Source organism: Microtus pennsylvanicus, chromosome 10 (genome assembly GCF_037038515.1).
Source record: "Microtus pennsylvanicus isolate mMicPen1 chromosome 10, mMicPen1.hap1, whole genome shotgun sequence".
NCBI classification, from domain to species: Eukaryota; Metazoa; Chordata; class Mammalia; order Rodentia; family Cricetidae; genus Microtus; species Microtus pennsylvanicus.
Genome location: NC_134588.1, coordinates 111,491,207 through 111,511,634, shown reverse-complemented (window position 1 = coordinate 111,511,634; position 20,428 = coordinate 111,491,207). Strand labels below are relative to the sequence as shown.

At 52.8% G+C, this 20,428-nt stretch overlaps 1 protein-coding gene across 3 annotated transcripts in view; it reads right to left on the bottom strand.

The window, feature by feature from the left end:
* Nucleotides 1-4,233: 4,233 nt before the first annotated feature.
* The window catches only part of Lamb3 (laminin subunit beta 3), a 42,757-nt gene continuing 26,562 nt past the window's right edge, over nt 4,234-20,428 (bottom strand). For all 3 annotated transcript variants that reach the window (XM_075989520.1, XM_075989521.1, XM_075989522.1), the window contains exons 10-23: nt 19,712-19,900; nt 18,022-18,177; nt 17,296-17,492; nt 16,828-16,939; nt 15,424-15,802; nt 13,549-13,709; nt 13,249-13,466; nt 12,854-13,051; nt 12,398-12,542; nt 8,908-9,115; nt 8,395-8,536; nt 7,872-8,048; nt 7,059-7,212; nt 4,234-4,723 (exon numbers count right to left, since the gene is read on the bottom strand). In XM_075989520.1, the coding sequence (XP_075845635.1) occupies nt 4,587-4,723; nt 7,059-7,212; nt 7,872-8,048; nt 8,395-8,536; nt 8,908-9,115; nt 12,398-12,542; nt 12,854-13,051; nt 13,249-13,466; nt 13,549-13,709; nt 15,424-15,802; nt 16,828-16,939; nt 17,296-17,492; nt 18,022-18,177; nt 19,712-19,900 (2,573 nt within the window). In that variant the 3' untranslated portion in view covers nt 4,234-4,586. The remainder of the gene's footprint in view (nt 4,724-7,058; nt 7,213-7,871; nt 8,049-8,394; nt 8,537-8,907; nt 9,116-12,397; nt 12,543-12,853; nt 13,052-13,248; nt 13,467-13,548; nt 13,710-15,423; nt 15,803-16,827; nt 16,940-17,295; nt 17,493-18,021; nt 18,178-19,711; nt 19,901-20,428) is intronic.

The following is a 20,428-nucleotide window of genomic DNA, read 5'->3' as shown; positions in this document are numbered from 1 at the left end:
TGAGGCTTTACTCATTCCATCCAAGTCAGAAGGAGCTCATGGACAGCTGGGCCATCCTGGACAGCTAAAAGTTGTTGCAGCCAACATATATTGGAAACCAAGTGCCTGGATACATGAATCACCCAACTCATTTCAACCCCCTGGATCAGGTTCCATGAATGCTGTGGTTCCTGCTCTGTTGATGACTGCTTTAGAACATGAAGATGAGACTAGCTCTGCCCTCACAAGCCACACTGAGGCCATGGGTGACTGTGTACACTGAGACCACGGGTGAATGTGCACACTGAGACCACAGGTGACTGTGCACACTGAGATCACCATGGGTGACTGTGCACACTGAGATCACAGGTGAATGTGCACACTGAGATCACCATGGGTAACTGTGCACACTGAGACCACAGGTGACTGTGCACACTGAGATCACCATGGGTGACTGTGCACACTGAGATCACAGGTGAATGTGCACACTGAGACCACAGGTGACTGTGCACACTGAGACCACGGGTGACTGTGCACACTGAGATCACAGGTGACTGTGCACACTGAGACCACAGGTGAATGTGCACACTGAGACCACGGGTGACTGTGCACACTGAGATCACCATGGGTGACTGTGCACACTGAGATCACAGGTGACTGTGCACACTGAGACCACAGGTGACTGTGCACACTGAGACCACGGGTGACTGTGCACACTGAGATCACAGGTGACTGTGCACACTGAGACCACAGGTGAATGTGCACACTGAGACCACGGGTGACTGTGCACACTGAGATCACCATGGGTGACTGTGCACACTGAGATCACCATGGGTGACTATGCACACTGAGACCATGGGTGACTGTGCACACTGAGATCACCATGGGTGACTGTGCACACTGAGATCACCATGGGTGACTGTGCACACTGAGATCACCATGGGTGACTGTGCACACTGAGACCATAGGTGACTGTGCACACTGAGATCACAGGTGAATGTGCACACTGAGACCACGGGTGACTGTGCACACTGAGACCACGGGTGACTGTGCACACTGAGACCACAGGTGAATGTACACACTGAGACCAAGGGTGACTGTGCACACTGAGACCACGGGTGACTGTGCACACTGAGACCACAGGTGACTGTGCACACTGAGACCACAGGTGACTGTGAACACTGAGACCACAGGTGATTGTGCAAACTGAGACCACGGGTGACTGTGCACACTGAGACCACGGGTGAATGTGCACACTGAGACCACAGGTGACTGTGCACACTGAGACCACCATAGGTGACTGTGCACGCTGAGACCACGGGTGAATGTGCACACTGAGATCACCACGGGTGACTATGCACACTGAGACCACGAGTGACTGTGCACACTGAGATCACCATGGGTGACTGTGCACACTGAGATCACCATGGGTGACTATGCACACTGAGACCACGGGTGACTGTGCACACTGAGACCACCATGGGTGAATGTGCACACTGAGACCACGGGTGACTGTGCACACTGAGATCACCATGGGTGACTGTGTACACTGAGATTACATGGGTGACTGTGCACACTGAGATCACCATAGGTGACTGTGCACACTGAGACCACGGGTGACTGTGCACACTGAGATCACCACGGGTGACTATGCACACTGAGATCACCATGGGTGAATGTGCACACTGAGACCACGGGTGACTGTGCACACTGAGATCACCACGGGTGACTATGCACACTGAGACCACGAGTGACTGTGCACACTGAGATCACCATGGGTGACTGTGCACACTGAGATCACCATGGGTGACTATGCACACTGAGACCACGGGTGACTGTGCACACTGAGACCACGGGTGACTATGCACACTGAGATCACCATAGGTGACTGTGCACACTGAGATCACCATAGGTGACTATGCACACTGAGATCACCATAGGTGACTATGCACACTGAGATCACCATAGGTGACTGTGCACACTGAGACCACGGGTGACTATGCACACTGAGATCACCATGGGTGACTGTGCACACTGAGATCACCATGGGTGACTGTGCACACTGAGACCACGGGTGACTGTGCACACTGAGATCACCATGGGTGACTGTGCACACTGAGATCACCACGGGTGACTGTGCACACTGAGATCACCATGGGTGACTGTGCACACTGAGACCACGGGTGACTGTGCACACTGAGACCACGGGTGACTGTGCACACTGAGATCACCATGGGTGACTGTGCACACTGAGACCATGGGTAACTATGCCTTGTTTCCCTCACTTGTCTGATGGACACCATATGTGTGGCTTGCTGGACACGCTGCCCCCAAAAAACTTAAATGATCAATAATGAACAAGAAGTTAATCTAAGCCAGGCCTGATGGCATGCATCTATAATCTCAGCACTTGGGAGGCTGGGCAGAAGGACTGTGAGTTCAAGGCCAGCCTTTGCTGCCCGCAGTGTGACCTTATCTCAAAGAAAAAGGAGAAAAAGATAGGAGCAAAGGAAAAGGAGGGAAAGAAGAGATGAGGTGGGAAGGAAAGGGTGGGAGGGAGGGACAATGCCTAGCTTAGCGCCTGGACCATGGCTAGCACACAAATGTTTGTGACATTTCGTATCAACATACACAGTCATTTTTAACAGTTTCTAGCTTTTGCTCTGACTGTGGGACAAGCAAAATGACCTAGTTCTGCCCCGGGGATGTTTGACTGAGTGCGGAAGACTAAATCCTGTTAACCAAATGTTAATGTTAGGAACAGACCATTATTATAAGCAGCCCTTTTAATATCTATTTTCCTTTTCTATAATTAATGTTGAGAGGGAAGATGGTAGGGTAGGGATTTGATTTTTTGGCTGATAGTTGTTGACCCCCTTCCTTGGTGTCCAGTTACCTTGAACAGAGGATTTCCAGGTGAGCATCTTTTCCCTGAGAGCTGCGTGGATGTCCTTATTGCCGCCTGGCTGTTTTAAACCTCCAGGAGTGCCTTGAGGAAGCCACACTACAGCACAGCTGCTTGTTGCAGAAGCACAGCTCCGCTTCAGGAGGCAACATTCCAGGTACTGCTCTTTTAAACCACTTAAAGCAAGCATTCTACCATCACAAGCCTCAGTGAGCTTCCTAAATCATTTCCACCTGGGCCAGAGAAGGAGCACTTGGCCCAGCACAAGGCTCTGTGATTAGTACAAGCACAGTCTATGGTGGTTTGAATAAGGATGGCCCCAATAGGCAGATATATTTGAGTGCTTGGAAAGAGGCACTATTTGAAAGGATTAGAAGATGTGGCCTTGTTGGAGTAGGTGTGGCCTGGCTGGAGGAAATGAATCACTGAGGGTGTGCTTTGAGGTTTCAAAAGCTCAAGCCAGGCCCAGTGTTTCTCTCTCTCTTCCTGCTGCCTTTGGATCTGGATGTAGAACTCTCAGCCACCACGTCTGTTTGTGTGCCACCATGCAACGCACCATGGCAGTAATGGACTAAACCTCTAAAAGAGTAAGCAAACCCCAATTAAACGCTTTTCTTCAATAGAGTTGTCTTGTTCATAGCTTGTCTTCTCAGCAATAGAGCACTGACCAAGACACAGCCCTTCCTGCAAATGTGGAGGCCTGTGCAATGACACTGCATCTCTTACAGACTGTTCACCCCGTCACAAAGGGGGCAGAGGCATCAAAAAGTGGTCGCACCAGCGAAGCGAAAGCAGACAGGAAGCCAAAGCTGAAAAAGGTTTCCAGGAGCCAAGGATAAGAAACTGTGTGTCCTGGTGGCTGAAGAGTTCCAGGGAGCTGCCAAGCCTTAAGGGACACGGGGTACAATGAAAGCTATAGCGTGTACAAGCTGCCCAGTGCCCTGGCTGCTGGTGATTAAAACCAAGAGAAAACATACCACCAGCTTGAGCGTCTGAATCTACATGACCAACTTCAAAAGCCTCGCTCTCAGCGCTGGAAGCTGAGAGTCTCCGGGTCTGCTGTACCACCCCCATCTTTGGGCCATCGCAGGCCACAGACTGCCACCTAGAGTCTCCCCTCTCCTACGCTGCCTGGGCAGAGCAGAGGACACCGAGGGAGTGGAAACAAATGGATACCAGTCCCAAGACAGACGAGCTCAATCTGCCTGAGTCCAGGGGCCAACTGAGCTAGACTGGGTAATCAGAGCAAGCCACAGGACTGAGTTCACAGGAACCTCAACAGGAGGCAGGAAAGGTGACAGAGGTTACTTAATACAGACTCAGATCATTTTCTTCTTGAGTTTCCAGGCTCTTTTTCAAAGATTTTTTTATTGGGCTTTGTATTTGTATCACTCTGTGTAGTTTTTGTGTTGATCCCAATTTCTACCACAGTGGAGGGCAGGAGTAGGTGTGGGGGGCACACTGTACAGCCGAGCTGTAACTTCAGCTGTGATAGCACCCCCACACACACACACCATCTCTCCTTTAAATGTGGTCCTGTAAGCACCGGCTCAATGGCAGTCAGATACCCAGCAGCAGCACACCCAGGGTGACCAGACGAGGCTATCGATGGTATCAAAGTGTCCTAGGGCTAGGAAACACTCCCCCGCCCAGCGTGCCCTTCCAAGGCAGAGGGGAATGTGTCTGAAGCTGGGGCTTCAGGTCACTTGCAGGTGGCATAGTAGAGCACACGCCCATTGATGTAACTGCGGATCTGCTCCACGCGCTTCTCCAGCCCCGACAGGTCTGCGGAGCGTAGCATGATGGCCTGACTCCCGCGAAGCAGCTCTGACTCCATGTCTGAGGCAGATGGAACAGCCATGGGGGAGAATCAGAAGGTGAGACACTAAAGGACTCCCAGTCTGCCCTTCCCCTCCCCCAACTGGGAGGCAGCAAGGACAAGAGTCTCCGCTAAGCACCGTCAACTACTGAAGCAGACCGTTCTCAATTATGATCTGCTCCTCCAGCCCCATCCCATGCAAAACCTGGCAAGACCAGGCCTTCTCTCCATCTTCCCTTTATCTGACCCTTTCCTCCATCCAGGCTCCTGGTTATTCCAAGGTGATGAAAGACTGTATTGCCCCCAAGATTAGCAACCCAAGTAGGGCAAGCAGTCCTCAATCCTACCAATGGATGCTGGAAAAAGCTGGCCAGGCGACTTGGGTCTTTCTTTGCTTTTTTTGCCCTATAGTATCACTCCAGGAAAATGTTCTGCTCCCCATCCCCAGGGCGTTCATGTACCATCCCCAGGTAAGACACACCAAAGTTCTCTCAAGTGACCCAGGCAGCCCGGCCTCACACTGGAATCCCCGCTACTCTACTGTGATAGCCTGGGCTTTGCCGGGGGTAGGGAGGGAGTGTGGCCTGCCTCACAGGGTAGCACTGAGCAGCACTGGCTATGTCAGAAGTCACCTTCTCACGAAGCCCAAATCTGACCGCTTCTTGCTCCTACCTATGTAGAGGAATCATGTGTATGGCATTTCTTGGACACACCGGTCCCACAATCACATCTATAGGTCTGTCAGTAGCTTACTGAAGATGGGGTAGCCCTCACCATCCCCAACGGGGGCAGCAGCATTGGCCCTGGGCTGATACGCAGCCAGCGAATCTCCACGTGGAATTGCAGGCTGATAGACACTGGGAACACCTATAAGGTTAAACATCCACTGTTCTGTTCCTTGCTCCCCACACCCCAGTCCCAGAGGATCCCATGAAGGTGAATCCTAAGTAGGTAAAGTCCTGCTCCCATGCTGTGTGCTGAGCCGACCAGGCCACACCAGGGGTTAAGTCATTCCGCTGTCACCCTTGAGCTGTTGCCTCCGGTTGGTTCGGATGCCCGATGTTTGTTCAGTCTTCGGCAGTGAGCAAGACACTGCTGACTTAGAACAACTCACGGTGACTCAGAACTCTTGAGTCTCTTTCAGGTGAGGAACAGCTTGCTCTTGCCACCACTTACCAGTTACAAAGTACTTCCGGTGACATAAGCCACGCATAGAGGCGCTTCACCGAAGCCGTGGTTTAGTGATAGAGACCCAAACAGTGGGCCTGCCTACATAATTTCCTTCTTACGTCATTTCCAGCCCACCCACCATTTTAGATCTGGGGGATGATTCTGTTTCTTGGTGTATTATCTGCTATCTTCAGATATGATAAACAAATTATTATCTTTGGACACAGTATTGCTAGACAAGGCCAGGACAAGGGCTGAACCAACCTCCAGCTCTCCTTTGGGGTTTGTGGCCACGCCTCTCAGCAATTCCCCATAAACTCACCAAACTAATCTTTTCTATACTGTTCATCTGGTTATAAATGAGATTTTGCCAATCATTTTTATTGAAATCCATAGGAATAATGTGTATGGCATTTCCTGGACACATCGGTGGGTCCCACCATCATATCAACAGATTGTCAGGTTCCTAGGAATGTCCCCTTTCTAAGGCTATTATTGCTATGTCTCCACGTTCCAAACCCTCCAATGGCCTTAGATGGTTCACTGCTGAGTCGGTGTCTGCCCTCATCATCGGGGCAGCGAGGAGCCATGCTACTGCCCCCTTCAGATTCCTCACCTATGTCCCTCTCCTTCAGGGTGACTGTCACATGCTCAGAACACTCCTCTTCCTTCTCATGGCCATCCTCCTGAGGTCCTTTATTGTCCCCTAGCCTCTCCTAGGCCGAAGCCTCCTTCCTCAGATCTTACCTCTCTGAACATCTCTCTCTGACATTGATTGTCCTCTGAGCCCTTAAAGATCTGTGTCCTCATCACTGACCCGTGTGTGACTGTATAGCAAAGCCTGTGTTTTGTGGAGCAAAGACCCCAGCTGGACTGTGAGTTTCTCCGGGCCGGGCCATGTAACCAGCACCTCGCTGCATTCCTGCAGTCTTGTAGCTGTACCAGCTGCTCAGGGAGTCTTAACTGGTCACATTTCCTTAGCGTTGCTGGCTTGGTTCCAATGGGATGGACCAGTGAGATGGCTTTGTGGGTAAAGGCAACCACCACCATGCCTGACAACCTGAACTTGACAAGCAACGTCTGCAAGCTGCCCTTTGACCTCCACAGATATGCTATGGCACATGTGGACTCCCACAACTGCACACATGCAAACTATAATTTAAAAAGTCTCTGGGTCATACTCACCTTCCATTTTGTCCATCATCTCCATGGTCTCCCCAAACAACTCCTCTGCCTCTGTCTTGATGCTCAGGATTCGACTGCCTTGCTCACCCAGCATGGGACTCTGCCCCAGCCGGTCCTTCAACTCTGTATACCTTTGCTTGAGTCTCTCGAAGCCCTGGAAAGGTAGGTCATTCCCAAATCCTAAATGCCAGTGGCTAACTGGCATCGCCCAAATCAGCTCACAGCCTCCTGGTATCCCCCAAGGGTTGGGTTTGCCTGAACTGCTCTACCTCTGAGCCTCAAGGGATGTCTTAACACTTTGTCTTTTCCTTCCATTGTGTCACAACCCATCATACTTGCCAGGCAGAAAATGGCAGGTTAATACCAAAGTACGTTGACAACTTGGTCACTAGACCAGGATTGCAAATGCCCATGTTCCTGCCCTGGGTAAAGCAAGTGGTATACCTGATACCCCAAAAGGACTTTTCGATCTTCTTTGTCCTGATTCTAACTAGCATGGTGGCCAGGGTGTCTGTCCAAGCCATGGACATCTGACCATGGTGGAGACTTGGGATACAAGCTCCAGAGTGGATATCAAGAGGACTACTTTATAGATGAACTTGGAGCTGGGCCAAGCCACTGTCTCATTTGTAAATGTGTCTAGGGTGGCTCTCATGTCCCGCCCAGCTACCCAGAGGAGCAGGGTGTGTTTGGGGTCCATGCTGAACCATTCTGGCTCTGTCCTGTGTGGTTTTATAGAAGGTGCAGTAACCTTCCTGCTCAGGAGTCCAGCTCTGGTTCCCCGTCCCTGAGACAACTCTGCCCTCTTTGTACCTCCTGGGCACTCATTGCCTGCTTGCTGGCACCCTCTGCAAGCTTCTGGGCCCGCATTGCCTGTGCCTGTTCCTGCTGGGCCTGGTGGCGTAGCTTCTCCATCCGTGCCCAAAATCCACTCATCTGCTCCTTCATGCCCCTCACCAGCCTTTCGGCTGGCACCAGGACCTGTTGGACCTTCGGGGAAAGATAGAGGAATCAGGGTTAGTGTTGGGCCTCACAGGCATCACGGGACCTCGTTTTCCTAGCTTGTCTCTCGCTCTTCAGGGAGCAGAGTCTTCCTGACCACAATGCTTTGACTCCAAGCTACCTTGCCCAGTGATACTCAGGTTTTCCCCTTTTCCAGCTCCACTGACTTCATCCCCAATGCAGCTCAGAGCCCATCCCTGCTTTTGCATCCTGGTCAAGTGAGACAAATCTGCAGCTCAAAGCCCAGCAAGTGTATCTAACTAGGTGGCACCTAACCAGCTCACATTCTAGCACCTTCTTGTACCTAAATGGTTCGTTACTTCTAAAGTCTTACCTCAGCAACCCTTTCCTGGATGAGCCGAAGGGAGCGGCCAGTGCCCTGCATAGTGTCCTGAGCTTCCTGCAGAGCCATGGTCCCCTGCCGAAGGTTCCCAACCACATCATCAACCTGGCCTTCCACAGCTTGGGCTTGGCTTCTGAGTAAAGGAAGGGGAAGGGGAATGAGTGGGCACCAAATGAGCGAGTATGATCTTAGTCCACACCAGTCCTGGAGAACATGGCTCTTAGGTAGACAAGGGAAGCATTGGCTCTCTCCCCACAGGACCCACCCAGAGACAGCTGAGTATGACAGTGATTCCCACAGCACTCTTGGGACACGAGCTCCCTGTGTGAAGTACTAAGTCAAGTGAACGAAATGTACCCTGGGCCCTGCAGATAGCCTAGCTTCCCTGGCATGGTAAGCCCCCTCCCCATGTTACAGCCCCTGTACCCCCTCTCCCAGCCACAAGGTTGGGGAATAAACATGGACCCAGTTCCATTAGGAAGGCCCTGGGGCCAGTGGCCATACCTGGCCTTCTCAGCCTCAGCCTGGAGCCTGCGGGCCCGTGCGATGTCCTGCTTGGTTTGGGACAGCACCAGATCCACATTGGGGAGCCTGGCAGCAATGGCCTGGATCTCTTTCATCTTGCGCAGCACTGTGGCTGAGTCTGTGGGCAGCCAGAGCGCCAGGACAGCTTCACTGACCTCTTGGATGGTGGCTGCGTCTGTGTCAGGGTCTGGAAGACAGCCAACCAAGTCATCAGATTAGAGGCCCCTCTAGGCTGGGTAGCACCCCTGGGGGATGTCTGCTATAGTCCTGCTCCTGGAAAAACCCAGGCACCTTTCTCTGGTGCTGCTGCTGCTGCTGCTGCTGATATCAGGGTGTTTCCGGGACACTATAGGATTCCTGTCCTGTGTACTGCCGAGAGGAGGAGGGATGTGGGCACAGCTGTGGCAGCTAAGTGTCTGGTGCCACAGGAAGCTGTGGGCTTGGAGGAGGAGGTGGTGCCAAGCAGCTGGTACTGAACAATGCCAGCAGCACATTCATAATCAGCTCCAAATTGGGAGGGAGCGGCCAGGAATTGGAGCTGCTTCCTTGGCAATAAGACCCCTCCCCTTCCCTGCCCCCCTCTTCAGGCCCAAGTACTCATGTTCACAAAGGCAGAAAAGGATTACCAAGTTTTGCCCTGATCCTAGCTATGGAATCCAGAACCAGCATTCGCCGTTGGCCCTCGCCTGTGGCATGTGACCCCACCCCCCATGGAAACGCTTGTCTTCCTGGTTTGACTCCCTTCTCCTGCTTCAATGTGAACCCCTGAGGACAGAGACTGGGTTTTTGTCCATTCATGTCCCCAGATCCCCAGCTCAGGCCTTCAAAGGGACTTTGCATTTGAGGAGTAACCGAAAAGGCACTTGCTCTTCACTGTTCCTGCCTCTTGGGTTCAGTCTCCTGACCTGTGACATGTTTTGAATGACCTACACACACACACACACAACACATACACCCTGGGCTGTGACATGTCACCAACAGTTAGCCAGAGTTTTTACAAAGAGTCTCAGAGAGACACAAGTACAAAAATGACACCTTCTCATCTCTCGGCTGCTTCTGCAGATATCACTCTGGAAAGATGTGTCCACTCGACCAGATAGTTTAGCCTGGCCTGAACTCCTCTAGGGTTCTGGGACTAGCTTCTCTTCACAGGCAGCAAGTGACATAGGTCCTATCCCGTCCCTGCCCTTCCTCACACCAGGAGGAAGGACCTTCTTGAGAGAAGAGATGAGATGCTCCAGGTTATGCAGCAAGACACTCAAGGTCCTGGGAGCTCAAGATGCAGCCCTGGTCATTTAACTAAGCCTTCCCACCTCACGTGCAGCTCCATGGGGATCTACTCTAGACACGCTGCCCCTTCCTGGAGCCCAGTCTTGTTCCCCAAATGGGGCTGAATGGACACCTTTCCCAGAAAGCCTCCGGCCAAGATCATAGCCCCAGCCAGCATAGGTGCTTCCTATGCTTTTCACGATGGCGGCAGCAGCATGCATGACTGGGTGTACAATCCACTCAGTCATAATGTTCTGAGGCAGAGGGGTCTCAGTAAACATCGGCATGCACAGCCCAGGCAGTGAGGGCGAAGATCCCGTCAGACTCTGCCCCGGCCCTTGTGGGACTCAAAATGTAGTGGGAATGAGGGACTTATAAAAGATAAATCATAACCCTGTGTGACCTGCAGGGTGTGCACTGGGCCAGCAACGGGGAAGCACCTCCTTCAGGACCAGGGAGGCTACCTGGAGGGTTGGGAAACCTGAGAGGCATCTTAGAGGAGAAATTGGTCAGGTCAGAAGAGGCCATGGAAGGGAGAGAATACAGAGAGGGGGGAAAACATCAAAAGTAAGGAGGCACTTTTGTGTGTGTATGTGCATGTGCACCATGAGTGTGTGTGTGTGTGTGTGTGTGTGTGTGTGTGTGTGTGTGTGCACCACCTACAGCTGGATACCTTCTGGCAGGTCACCTCTCTGTGGTGACATTCCTCACACGGGAATTGGAGGTAACAGCAGTACTTAGCTAGGGTGGCCCGGATTAAGGGATGTGATACAAAGTCCCTCAAACACTGCCTATACTTAGGAACTGCTCCATAAATCCCGCCTGAGAACTTCCTCAATTCCACCTGAAGGGCTAACAAAGGCAACACTCCTCCTTCAACCACGGGCCTCCCACTCTCTCCTGCTGCAGCAGCAGCTGGGATTGGCACCGCGTACCATGGGTCTGCAGACTAGAATCCACCAAGTGATGGTTATGAGAACTCTCAGGGGTCCCACCCACAGCCAAGCCTCTCTCAGACCCATGCCCCCTCTGCCCCTGAACTCATCACAGGCCCTGATCTGAGGTGCAGCCTGGCTGAGAAGGGGGAGGAACCTGGAAGCTCCCACCTGCTCCCAGGAGCAGAGCCCAAGCTTCACAGAGAAGTCAGCCCCTCCCAGCCTGAGCAGGGCCTGCTCAAGCCCCAAACCTTGGTTACCCTTTTGTCCTTCTGTGCCAGGGACTCCCATAACACACTTCCCAGTGGTTCCTCCTGCTTAAGTCACGGGGCCTCTGTCGACCCCTCCCGGGCTTGAGTCAGGCTTGCACCACCCACAGCTCCTGCATGGCGGGCTGTCTGCACTCAGGAGACAGCTTTGGCCTATTTGGGGTAAAACCACTGCAGTAGTGCCATGAGCCACCACTGCTGTGCCCAGCCCTTAGCTCATATCAACCAGGCTTCCAGCCAAGCAAAGTCCTGGCAGGGACCCGAGAGCTAATAATACAACTCACACTCCAGAGGCCCCTTTCATTTGTCAAAGCACATTTTGCAGCAGTTACTCAGTTCTTGGGGGAAAACTTGTAGAATACTACCGACTCCGTTTTCAAGGGAAAGTTAAGGTCAAGAGAAACAGCTTGCCCGGAGTCGAGTTCCCTGAGTCCTAGCTCATCCCCTAGGCCACTGAAGAAAGGATCTGCCCCATCCACTCCTTTCTTTATTCATCCACTCATTCATTCCACCAATCTTATATATGTGCCAGAAGACCCGTGAACCAAGCAGGCATCCATCCTTGCTGTCCCAGAGGCACACTCCGAATGGACTGTACAGCCATTCCTGAGTGGAGGGATACACAGAGAGAGACTACAGAAGGCCTCTCTAGGGAGGTGACATTTAAAGCTGTAAGCTTGGAGCCGTTCATCCCAGGCCAGCAAGGATCAGTGACAGACCCTCCCGTGGGCAAGGACCTGACAAAGTCAAAGTGGCACCCGGTAGAAGAGATGGACAGAGGTCAGGAAAGGAGCCCATGTTCATCTAAGAGCAAGGTGGGGAAGTTGGGGGAGGGGTGGAAGGCAAGAAAATCAATAGCCAAAGATCAGGCAAGAGATATGGTCGAGTCAGTGGACAGCAGGCATGGTAGGAAGGAGGTGGTGGACTAATGAGCTAGACATGGGCAGGAGGGGCTGATGAGAGCCAGAATACTCGCAGAGATCAAAGTCAGCTCACCTGTGAGGAAGCCCCGGACCTGCTGGATGAGAAGCCGCGTGCGCTGCACGTCCTCTTCCATCTGCATGCGGCTGGTGCTCACCTGGGTCTCCAGGCGCTGGGCATCTGATTGGACCTTGGACGCTGCCTCCTCAGCTGCCCTAATCTGTTGAAACACGACGTGGGTCAGAAAAAGGACAACCCCCGACGAGCCTCTTGGCAGCTCCCAAGGAATCTATGGGGCATCCTCTCCCTTGGGATCTGCAACCAGCCCAGTTTGCAAATGATATTTATGGAGGACTTTAAGAGAAAGCTCAAGAGAGTAGCTCCAAATTCTACCTTACAGTCGCTGGGGGCCATAGACAAATCTCTTTAAGATCTCTTGGCTTTGTTCTCCTGACTGTCAAGTGTGAATTCCGAATTGCCCAAGGGACAAGGCCCTCTCTGCCTCTTGCTCCCATCCTTTGTGGTACCTACCATCTGCCTGGTCTGCTGGAGCTGGGAGTTAAAGCCCCGTAGCTGCTCGGCTACCTGCCCTGCCATATGGAAGGCCCCTCTGGCTCTGGGCAAGGCTCCCATGCAGCGAGAACCACAGGCTGTGCCATTGTCATGGGGGCACAGCTCTCCAGGGCACGATCCCGGGGTGCACGGTGTCTGCCTAGAGCTGCCACAGAGCTGTAGAGAGATGAGGGTGTCAAAGAAGCCACACCACAACCACTCCCATCCCACTCGAACAGCCACACATCTCCATGGCAACCAGGACCACATTTCCTTGGCAACCCCTGAGTGCACAGCACAGACATAGGGTCAGGACGAGTGGGGTAGGTTCTGAATGGGACAGATGATGACATGGGGCTCTCATTCCCAGTCACCTTGTTGGCAGTGAATGTCAAGTCGGGCAACGAAGCCATCTCCAAACGCAGGGTCACGAGTTGGGCTTCTCCAGCTCCTCCTCCCCCAGACTGAATCTCCAGCCCTTCTACCTCCCTGCGACTATCCCTCAGCTGGCTCAGCAGGCTGGAACTGTCGGACACCTGCTGCGCAGCCCGGGAGGACTGCTCGTAAGCGGTGGTCAGCATACGTAAGGCTCCTGAGGAAAAAAGAGAGGGGCTGGAGGCCTTGGGTAGGGGCCTTTCTCCCTAGGGAAGAGTAGCCCATGCCCCTGTCCTCACCTGAAGGGTCTGCACTGCTTAGCTTCTCAAATTGCTCCTTTTTGCTCTGATATATCAGGAGGAGGCGATTGAAGCTTCTGTCCAGATTCCCCAGGTCTCCCGAGAAGGACTCCATCTCCCCCTCTAAGGGAAGGTCCAGAGGCAGGCCCTGGAGAGTCCGCCTGAGACAGAAGGATATTTGCTGAAATATAGGGAGACACTGTACCTGAGCCAGGAGGAGAAGACTGCATGGGGAAGGACCTTCCACCAGGGTATGAGAGGGGACAATCCATATGCTACTGAGAATTCTGCCCAGCAGAGGCTCCAACAAGCTGGAGTCCCAGCATAGCTGACCCCATCTCTCTGCAGGTGACTTTAAATGTTCTCTCTCTCTCTCTCTCTCTCCCTCTCTCTCTCTCCCTCCCTCCCTCTCCTTAGTTGCTGTCAGTCTAACATCGGGATCTACCTCCATTTCCCGGCTGTTCCTGGCCTCCCTGAAGAGAACCACCCTGCTGGCTCCCTTGGCTCCCCAGGCTGATTTCAGTTTTTACCTTATGTTTGGGCTGGTTCCCATTCTCTCCTCTGTAGCCCAACTTTCCCCATGGAGCTCCAACCCCATTGCACACTCACTGGCCTTTCCTATCTGACAGAGGCTTGGGGTGTCACTCTAGGCCCTGAGTCCTAAGTTTGGGGGCCACTGTCTTCATGCTTCCTGCCCTCTGCTCCACCACCATGCTGCCCCCCACCCCATCCTACACATCTCTACCACACAACCTCGTCCAGACACAGCATACCCTTCAGGGCCTACCAAGACACAACACATTCCTATGTTGATCACCTGTGGACCGGCCACCTAATTCTGAGACTTAGGTCATATAGCCCTTCCCCTGTGCAGGCTACCATGGCCTCTGCTGTGAGAATCTTAGCTAACATACCCCGTGTAGCATGTTCCTGCTTACAGGACAATACCTTAGCCCTTGGCATGTGAAGACCATGTCTTGATATTTTAATAACCCTTGTGCAATACTTGGATCCTATTGGGCACTCAAAAGCCTATTTGGAAGGACTGACGAGAGATGGTCCAGTGAATAAGAATGTCTGTTCTACAAGAATAAAGACCTGAGTTCAAATATCCAGTACACACATTAAAAGCTAGACCTCAATAAAGCAGGGAACTTCTGAGTCAGTGGGAGACCCCGTCTCAAGGCAGTCAGTCAGTCATACGGTGACAGCAGGAGAACCCAATATTCTGCTCTGGCCTCTGTACACGCGTGCAGATGCACACTCGTGAGCACATATCCACACTCAAACGTGGAATGAATAAAATGAGCAAGTTCCGACAAGCTGTAGCTCATCCATTGGTTCCCCAACCCCCACACTGCCAAGGATGTCGTAACACCTCCCCATGGGTAACAGAGCCTTTTATTCTTTTTGGGCTTGGCACTATCTCTCCACCAATGCTCAGGGAATACAAGCTAATTATAGAAACTTCAGAACTTCAGTTCCCAAAGAAGGCGCCTCTGCTGGTAGGAGGGGGTGTGGGTGGGACTGCTTTCATTCTAAAGGCAAATTCAGAGGTATTTTTAGTGGCCCTGCCTCTTGGGTGCCCTCTGCCAAGGTGACTAAGCCAGGGCTGACGATCCCACTGACAGTCCAGGCTCAGGAAGAACGCTGGACTCGGGCTCTGGATCTGTGTCTGTACAGCTCATCACGTCTTTGCCTGTCTCCACATCTGTAGAATGGAATCAACATCACGCTCCACATCCACAGACCTGCCCTGGCAGCTAAGAGAAGGGATGCATAAAAATGCCCTGTGGACCAGAATGGCCCAGTGTAGCCCTCACCCAAATCCACTGGCATGATCCCTCCAGCAGCTTGTCGGAGAAAAGGACCTACCTGATAGACAAGATGGCATTTGCCACCTGAGCCATGTCCTGCTCTGTGACAGAGGTGCCCCCCAGGATCTGTCTGATCTGCTCGATCTTGCTCTTGGCATCTAGCAACCGAGAGGCCAGGCCTTGGTCTTCCCGACCTGTCCCTGTCCACAGGCCTTCAGTAGCATTACGGAGACCACTGAGGCGCCGAGCCTGCTCCTGGAGGTCCACGTCATAGTTCTGGAAGCAGGGGTGGCAGGCCACACATACTGGGTAGCGGTCGCAGTAGCCTCTCTTGCACTGGTCACAACGGGGCCCAGTTATGCCAGGACGGCAGAGGCAGCGGCCTGAGGATTTGTCACAGCCAGGACCCTCGGTTCCTCTGAAGTCGCAGTCACAGGCTAGGGCAGGAGAATTGACAATTAGAGGCTGGGGTCAGGGAGAGGAAGGAGCCTGGTGAGGATGAAGCCGTGACAGTGACTGACGGAAAGCTTGTCATCAGCACCCACGGCAGGCCAGGCATGTTCTCGGTCACGCATCCACATGCGTGTGAATTCATTGGACCAGCACACCACTGTGCATTCGCACTCTGACTTCCTGCTTCTGTTTAGGAGGCAACCAAGGCATGCAAGGTCTCAGAACACCGTATCTCCTCCTTAAGAGGAAGAGTGTGAAAGGGGGGCACCTTGCTCAGCCCCTTCAAGGCGGAGCTGAGACCAATGCTGGTCCTTAGACTCTAGTCCCACGCCATGACTGACATATAAGTCCTCCAGGAAAACACTCCAGTGTAGTGGGAGGCCACTTGCTGGTTCCCGCTTGCTCAGCCATGGAAATGATCACACAGAAACTGTATTAATTAAATCACTGCTTGGCCTATTAGCTCTAACTTCTTATTGGTTAACTTTTACATCTTAATTTAACCCATTTCCATTATTTTATATTTTACCATGAGGCTTGTGGCCTACAGGTCAGGTTCTAGCATTTCTGTCTCTGGCAGCGGCTCCATGACTTCTCTCTGATTCTGCCTTCTTCCTCTCAGCATTCAATTTAGTTTTCCCCACCTAGCTAAGTTCTGCCCTGCTATAGGTCCAAAGCAGTTTCTTTATTCATTAATGGTAATCACAGCACACAGAGGGGAATACCATATCACTCCAGTCCTCCTCATGATCTATATTCTCCACTGCTGCTGGCCAAGGCTCTCAGGGAGTGGGAGCAAGGACCCTTGCCCTCCATCCTGGAGTGTGAGGACCACCTTAGTTAACCTGATCCAGGCACTGGGAGGCCAGACAGTCTTCAAGGGAAGATGCTCAACAGAGTTGCCCTGGTCATCGGTACAGAAGGTCCAATCATATCAGTGCCCTTCACCAAGCACCCCTTTTCCTGCCCCTCTACCTGCCTGCTACCTGACCATGCAATAAGCACGCACCTCGGCACCCCGTAGCTACGTCTCCGTGGGTCCGGTCAGAACATTGACGGATAGCTGCGGAGTTGCATGTCAGGCCACCAAACCCTTCCCGACAAGGACACTGCCCTGTAAACTGAAAAAAAAATGCCATGGCAGACCCTTCCAGTTGCTTCCTGGCCTTCCTACTAGGTACTGTGCCCAAGATCCTTGCTCTGCAGATCTGGGTGTCCCCCAAACTAGGGCTCCTAATGAAAGACAACCTAAAGTCAAGTCCCAGCACTGAGCTGCAGACGGCACGGGGGACAAGCCTGGCCCAAGGCTGAGAACCACAGAGGGAGGGACATCTGGTGGCCTCCCCCAAGGGGAAAGGGGACAGATGTAGCCTTGCCGGACTGTAAGAAGGCCAGAGAGCAGTGCAGGAGAGATGGAGACATTCGTAGGCAGGACCCCTCTGTGAATAAAGAGCCCATGGGCCAATGTTACTCATACCTGGTTGCACTGTTGGCTGAGAGAATTGCGCGGGTCACAGTTACAGGGTTCGCAGCCCCTTCCACTGGCTAGCTTCCAGAAGGAAGGGGCACACTGGTCACATTTGGGGCCTACCACATTGGGCAGACACAAGCAGCGCCCACTTTCCTCCTCGCAAGGCATATCTCGCCGGGCACCTAGGATGCTGCAGTCACAGCCTGTGGGAGGGAGGGCTGATGAGCATAGACAGGTTCCCACAGAGAGGCTGGCCCCAGAAAACATGCACCAGAGGGGCCCAGCCCTGGAAAAGCACCTGTCCTGTGACTTACTTGAGAACATACCCTCAGGGACCCTTCCTACCAGGCTCTGTCTGGCCCTGCTTCTGGGGACGGTGTCCCAGACTCTCACTCTGTAGATAGAATCCAGGGCTAAACTGTGCAGGGCTGGTGCATCCCCCAGACGTTGAGCTCTGGTATGAGATCAGCCCGAAGTCACAGGGCCTGTCCTTGTGCATAGCTTGGCTGACTCATAAGGCCGCTGTGCCTTCCCAGACACCTGGCAGTTTGGCCCGCCCACCCTGGCAGGAACTGACTCAAACCCACCTTCCAAGCCAGGCCTGTGCTGCCACTTGCTGGAGGACGGTGGTGCAGCACACAGTGCCCGGAGTGGGCCTTCCTCTGAGGACACTCCAAGGACCTGTACAGCCTGCCTCATGCCTAACCAAAGCCTCCCCGGCCCTCTACTCACGGTGGCAGCCCTGGGGGTTGGCAAAGGTGAGTCCTGTGAAGCCAGGCTTGCAGAGGTCACAACGTTCTCCTTGCACATGCTCTTTGCACACACACTGGCCGGTCAGTGGGTCACAAGGAGCTCCTGGCACCGCCCCATCTGGATCACACTCGCAGGCTGAGAAGCAGAAACAATGTCAGAGCTCAGAGAAGGTGCCAGGAGGATCCACTCCAAACCCCCATTCTACCGCGGGCTTCCAGCCCCACGACCCCAGTCAAGCTTGGAACCCTTTGTGCCTGGTTCCCCATCTGTCACACGAGGAAAAGAAATGCTTCTGAGTCATAAAGGATAAGCACGGAGCAGGCAGGGCGGTGCTGACTCAGGTTAAGCACCACACTCTTGCTTCTGTGGTTATCGCTTCTTGAGGGCTACAATGTTACAAACGCCAAGCAGGCACCTTCAGAGGCTGTAATGCCCAGTCCTCATGACAACCTCAGCAGGCAGGAGTTGCCATACAGATGAGGGAACCAGTGCTTGAAGAGGTCAACATTCCAGAGACTGAACTGGGAGCAGGAAAGCAGGGTCAGACTCACGTCTGCCCTACTCTCCAGACACGAATGTCAGCAAGCAGCTGCCTACTCCCGACTCCTTCACTCCTCTCAGAACTCAAGGATCCTTTGTCCTGAAGGTTTTTCCTGATCAAGTTGGTCTCAAGCGCTTGTTCTATCCTGTTCTCTTCTCTTAGGTCAGTGGTTCTCAACCTACGGGTCACAACCTCTGTGGGTTGAAAGAGTCTAATGACTCTTTCACGGGGATCACATATCAGATAGCCTGTGTATCGGATATTTTACATTATGATTCATAACAGTAGCAAAATCACAGTTATGAAGTAGCAACAAAGATAATTTTGTGGTCGGGGGTCACCACAGCATGAGGAACTGTATTAAAGGGTCACAGCATTATGAAGGTTGAGAACCACTGTCCTAGGTTAATCTGGTGGCCTGGTGGACGTGTTAAGCCATTCCACTCATTTATTAAGTCAACAAACACTCAATCATAGTGATATGCCAGTCACTGTGTGGAGGCCAGAGGATAAAATCTCATAGCTAGGCAGTGGTGGCACACTCCTTTAATCCCTGTACTCAGGAGGCAGAGGTAGGCAGATCCTTGTGAGTTTCAAGGACAGCCTGGTCTACAGAACAAGTTCTAGGACAGCCAAGGCTACACTAAGAAATCCTGTCTGGAAAAACCAAAACTAAGAAAAATAAGGTATAATTTCTTGATGGAGGAGGGAGGAATTTTCAAGACTGGAGAACGATATAATGTCTTCATGGAGGAGGGGGGAGTTCTCACACTTGAGAAACAGAAAAACAAAAGTTCTTCCCATGACATCCCAGCAGCATCACAGACACCATGCTTGCACCCCTCAGTTTCACAGTGTGTGTGCGTGCTCCAAAGGCAGGAGCTGGACTTCCTGCTTTCTTCTCTGTGTGCCTCTGGAAAAAACTGTGTACTGACCAGCAAGCTCATTGCTTGATTGGTCCAGAGCACAGACAGGAAAACTAACTTACTCAGTAGAGCCCAGTTAAAACAACCCCCCAAGCCCTTCCTTAGGACCAAGGCTTCCTTGCTTCTCCATGTCCTCCGTGTCCCCAAGGACAAACTGGGGAGGACAAGTGGACGGCAGCCTGTCCCCGAAGCCACTACTCACGGATGCAGGTCTCTTGAATGGGAGCGCCAGGTCTTCTGTTCAAGAAATAGTGTAGCTGACAGCGCTCACAGTTCTTGCCCTCAGTGTGGTCCCGGCAGTTGTCACACACACCTCCGTGTGTCCCCTGGCTGGCAGCAAACACGGCTGGGTCGAAGTGGCAGGTCTCTGAGTGCCCGTTACAGTCACACCCTAGACGGGGAGATCCGAGGTTGACTCCGTGGGGCAAAAGCAGACCACCGTGGCAGGTGCCCACGTAGCACTATCGGCTCTGTGACATGCAGAGTGGGGAAGCGGGATCCAATGTCAAAGGAGACTGGGGAAGAGCTGAATGAACAAGCACTCTGGTCCCCAGCACAGTCATAGACGGGTCCCTGACACTTTGGGATCCGCACAGATGAAGGTCCTGTATCCAAGGAACATTGGGTGTAGGGATGTGGTCACTGGAAGCCAGAGATGTCTGGCACAGAGCAAGGAGCCTGCAGGGGCCACAGGGGCTCTGGGAGCACATGGTTTCAGCAGGGACCAATGCCTGGCTCTTTCAGGGCTAACAGAAACGGATGGAGGTAGTGAGGGGATTCCCAGATCTACTGCAAACCAGGGATCTGAAGGCAGGGCTGCAGTTATAAGCAACAAAACCAGATGCCGCATATTGCAGGTGAGAAACAGATAAGTCGGTTCCCATCCCCGCTGCTATCGTCAGGACCCATCCCAGGCTCC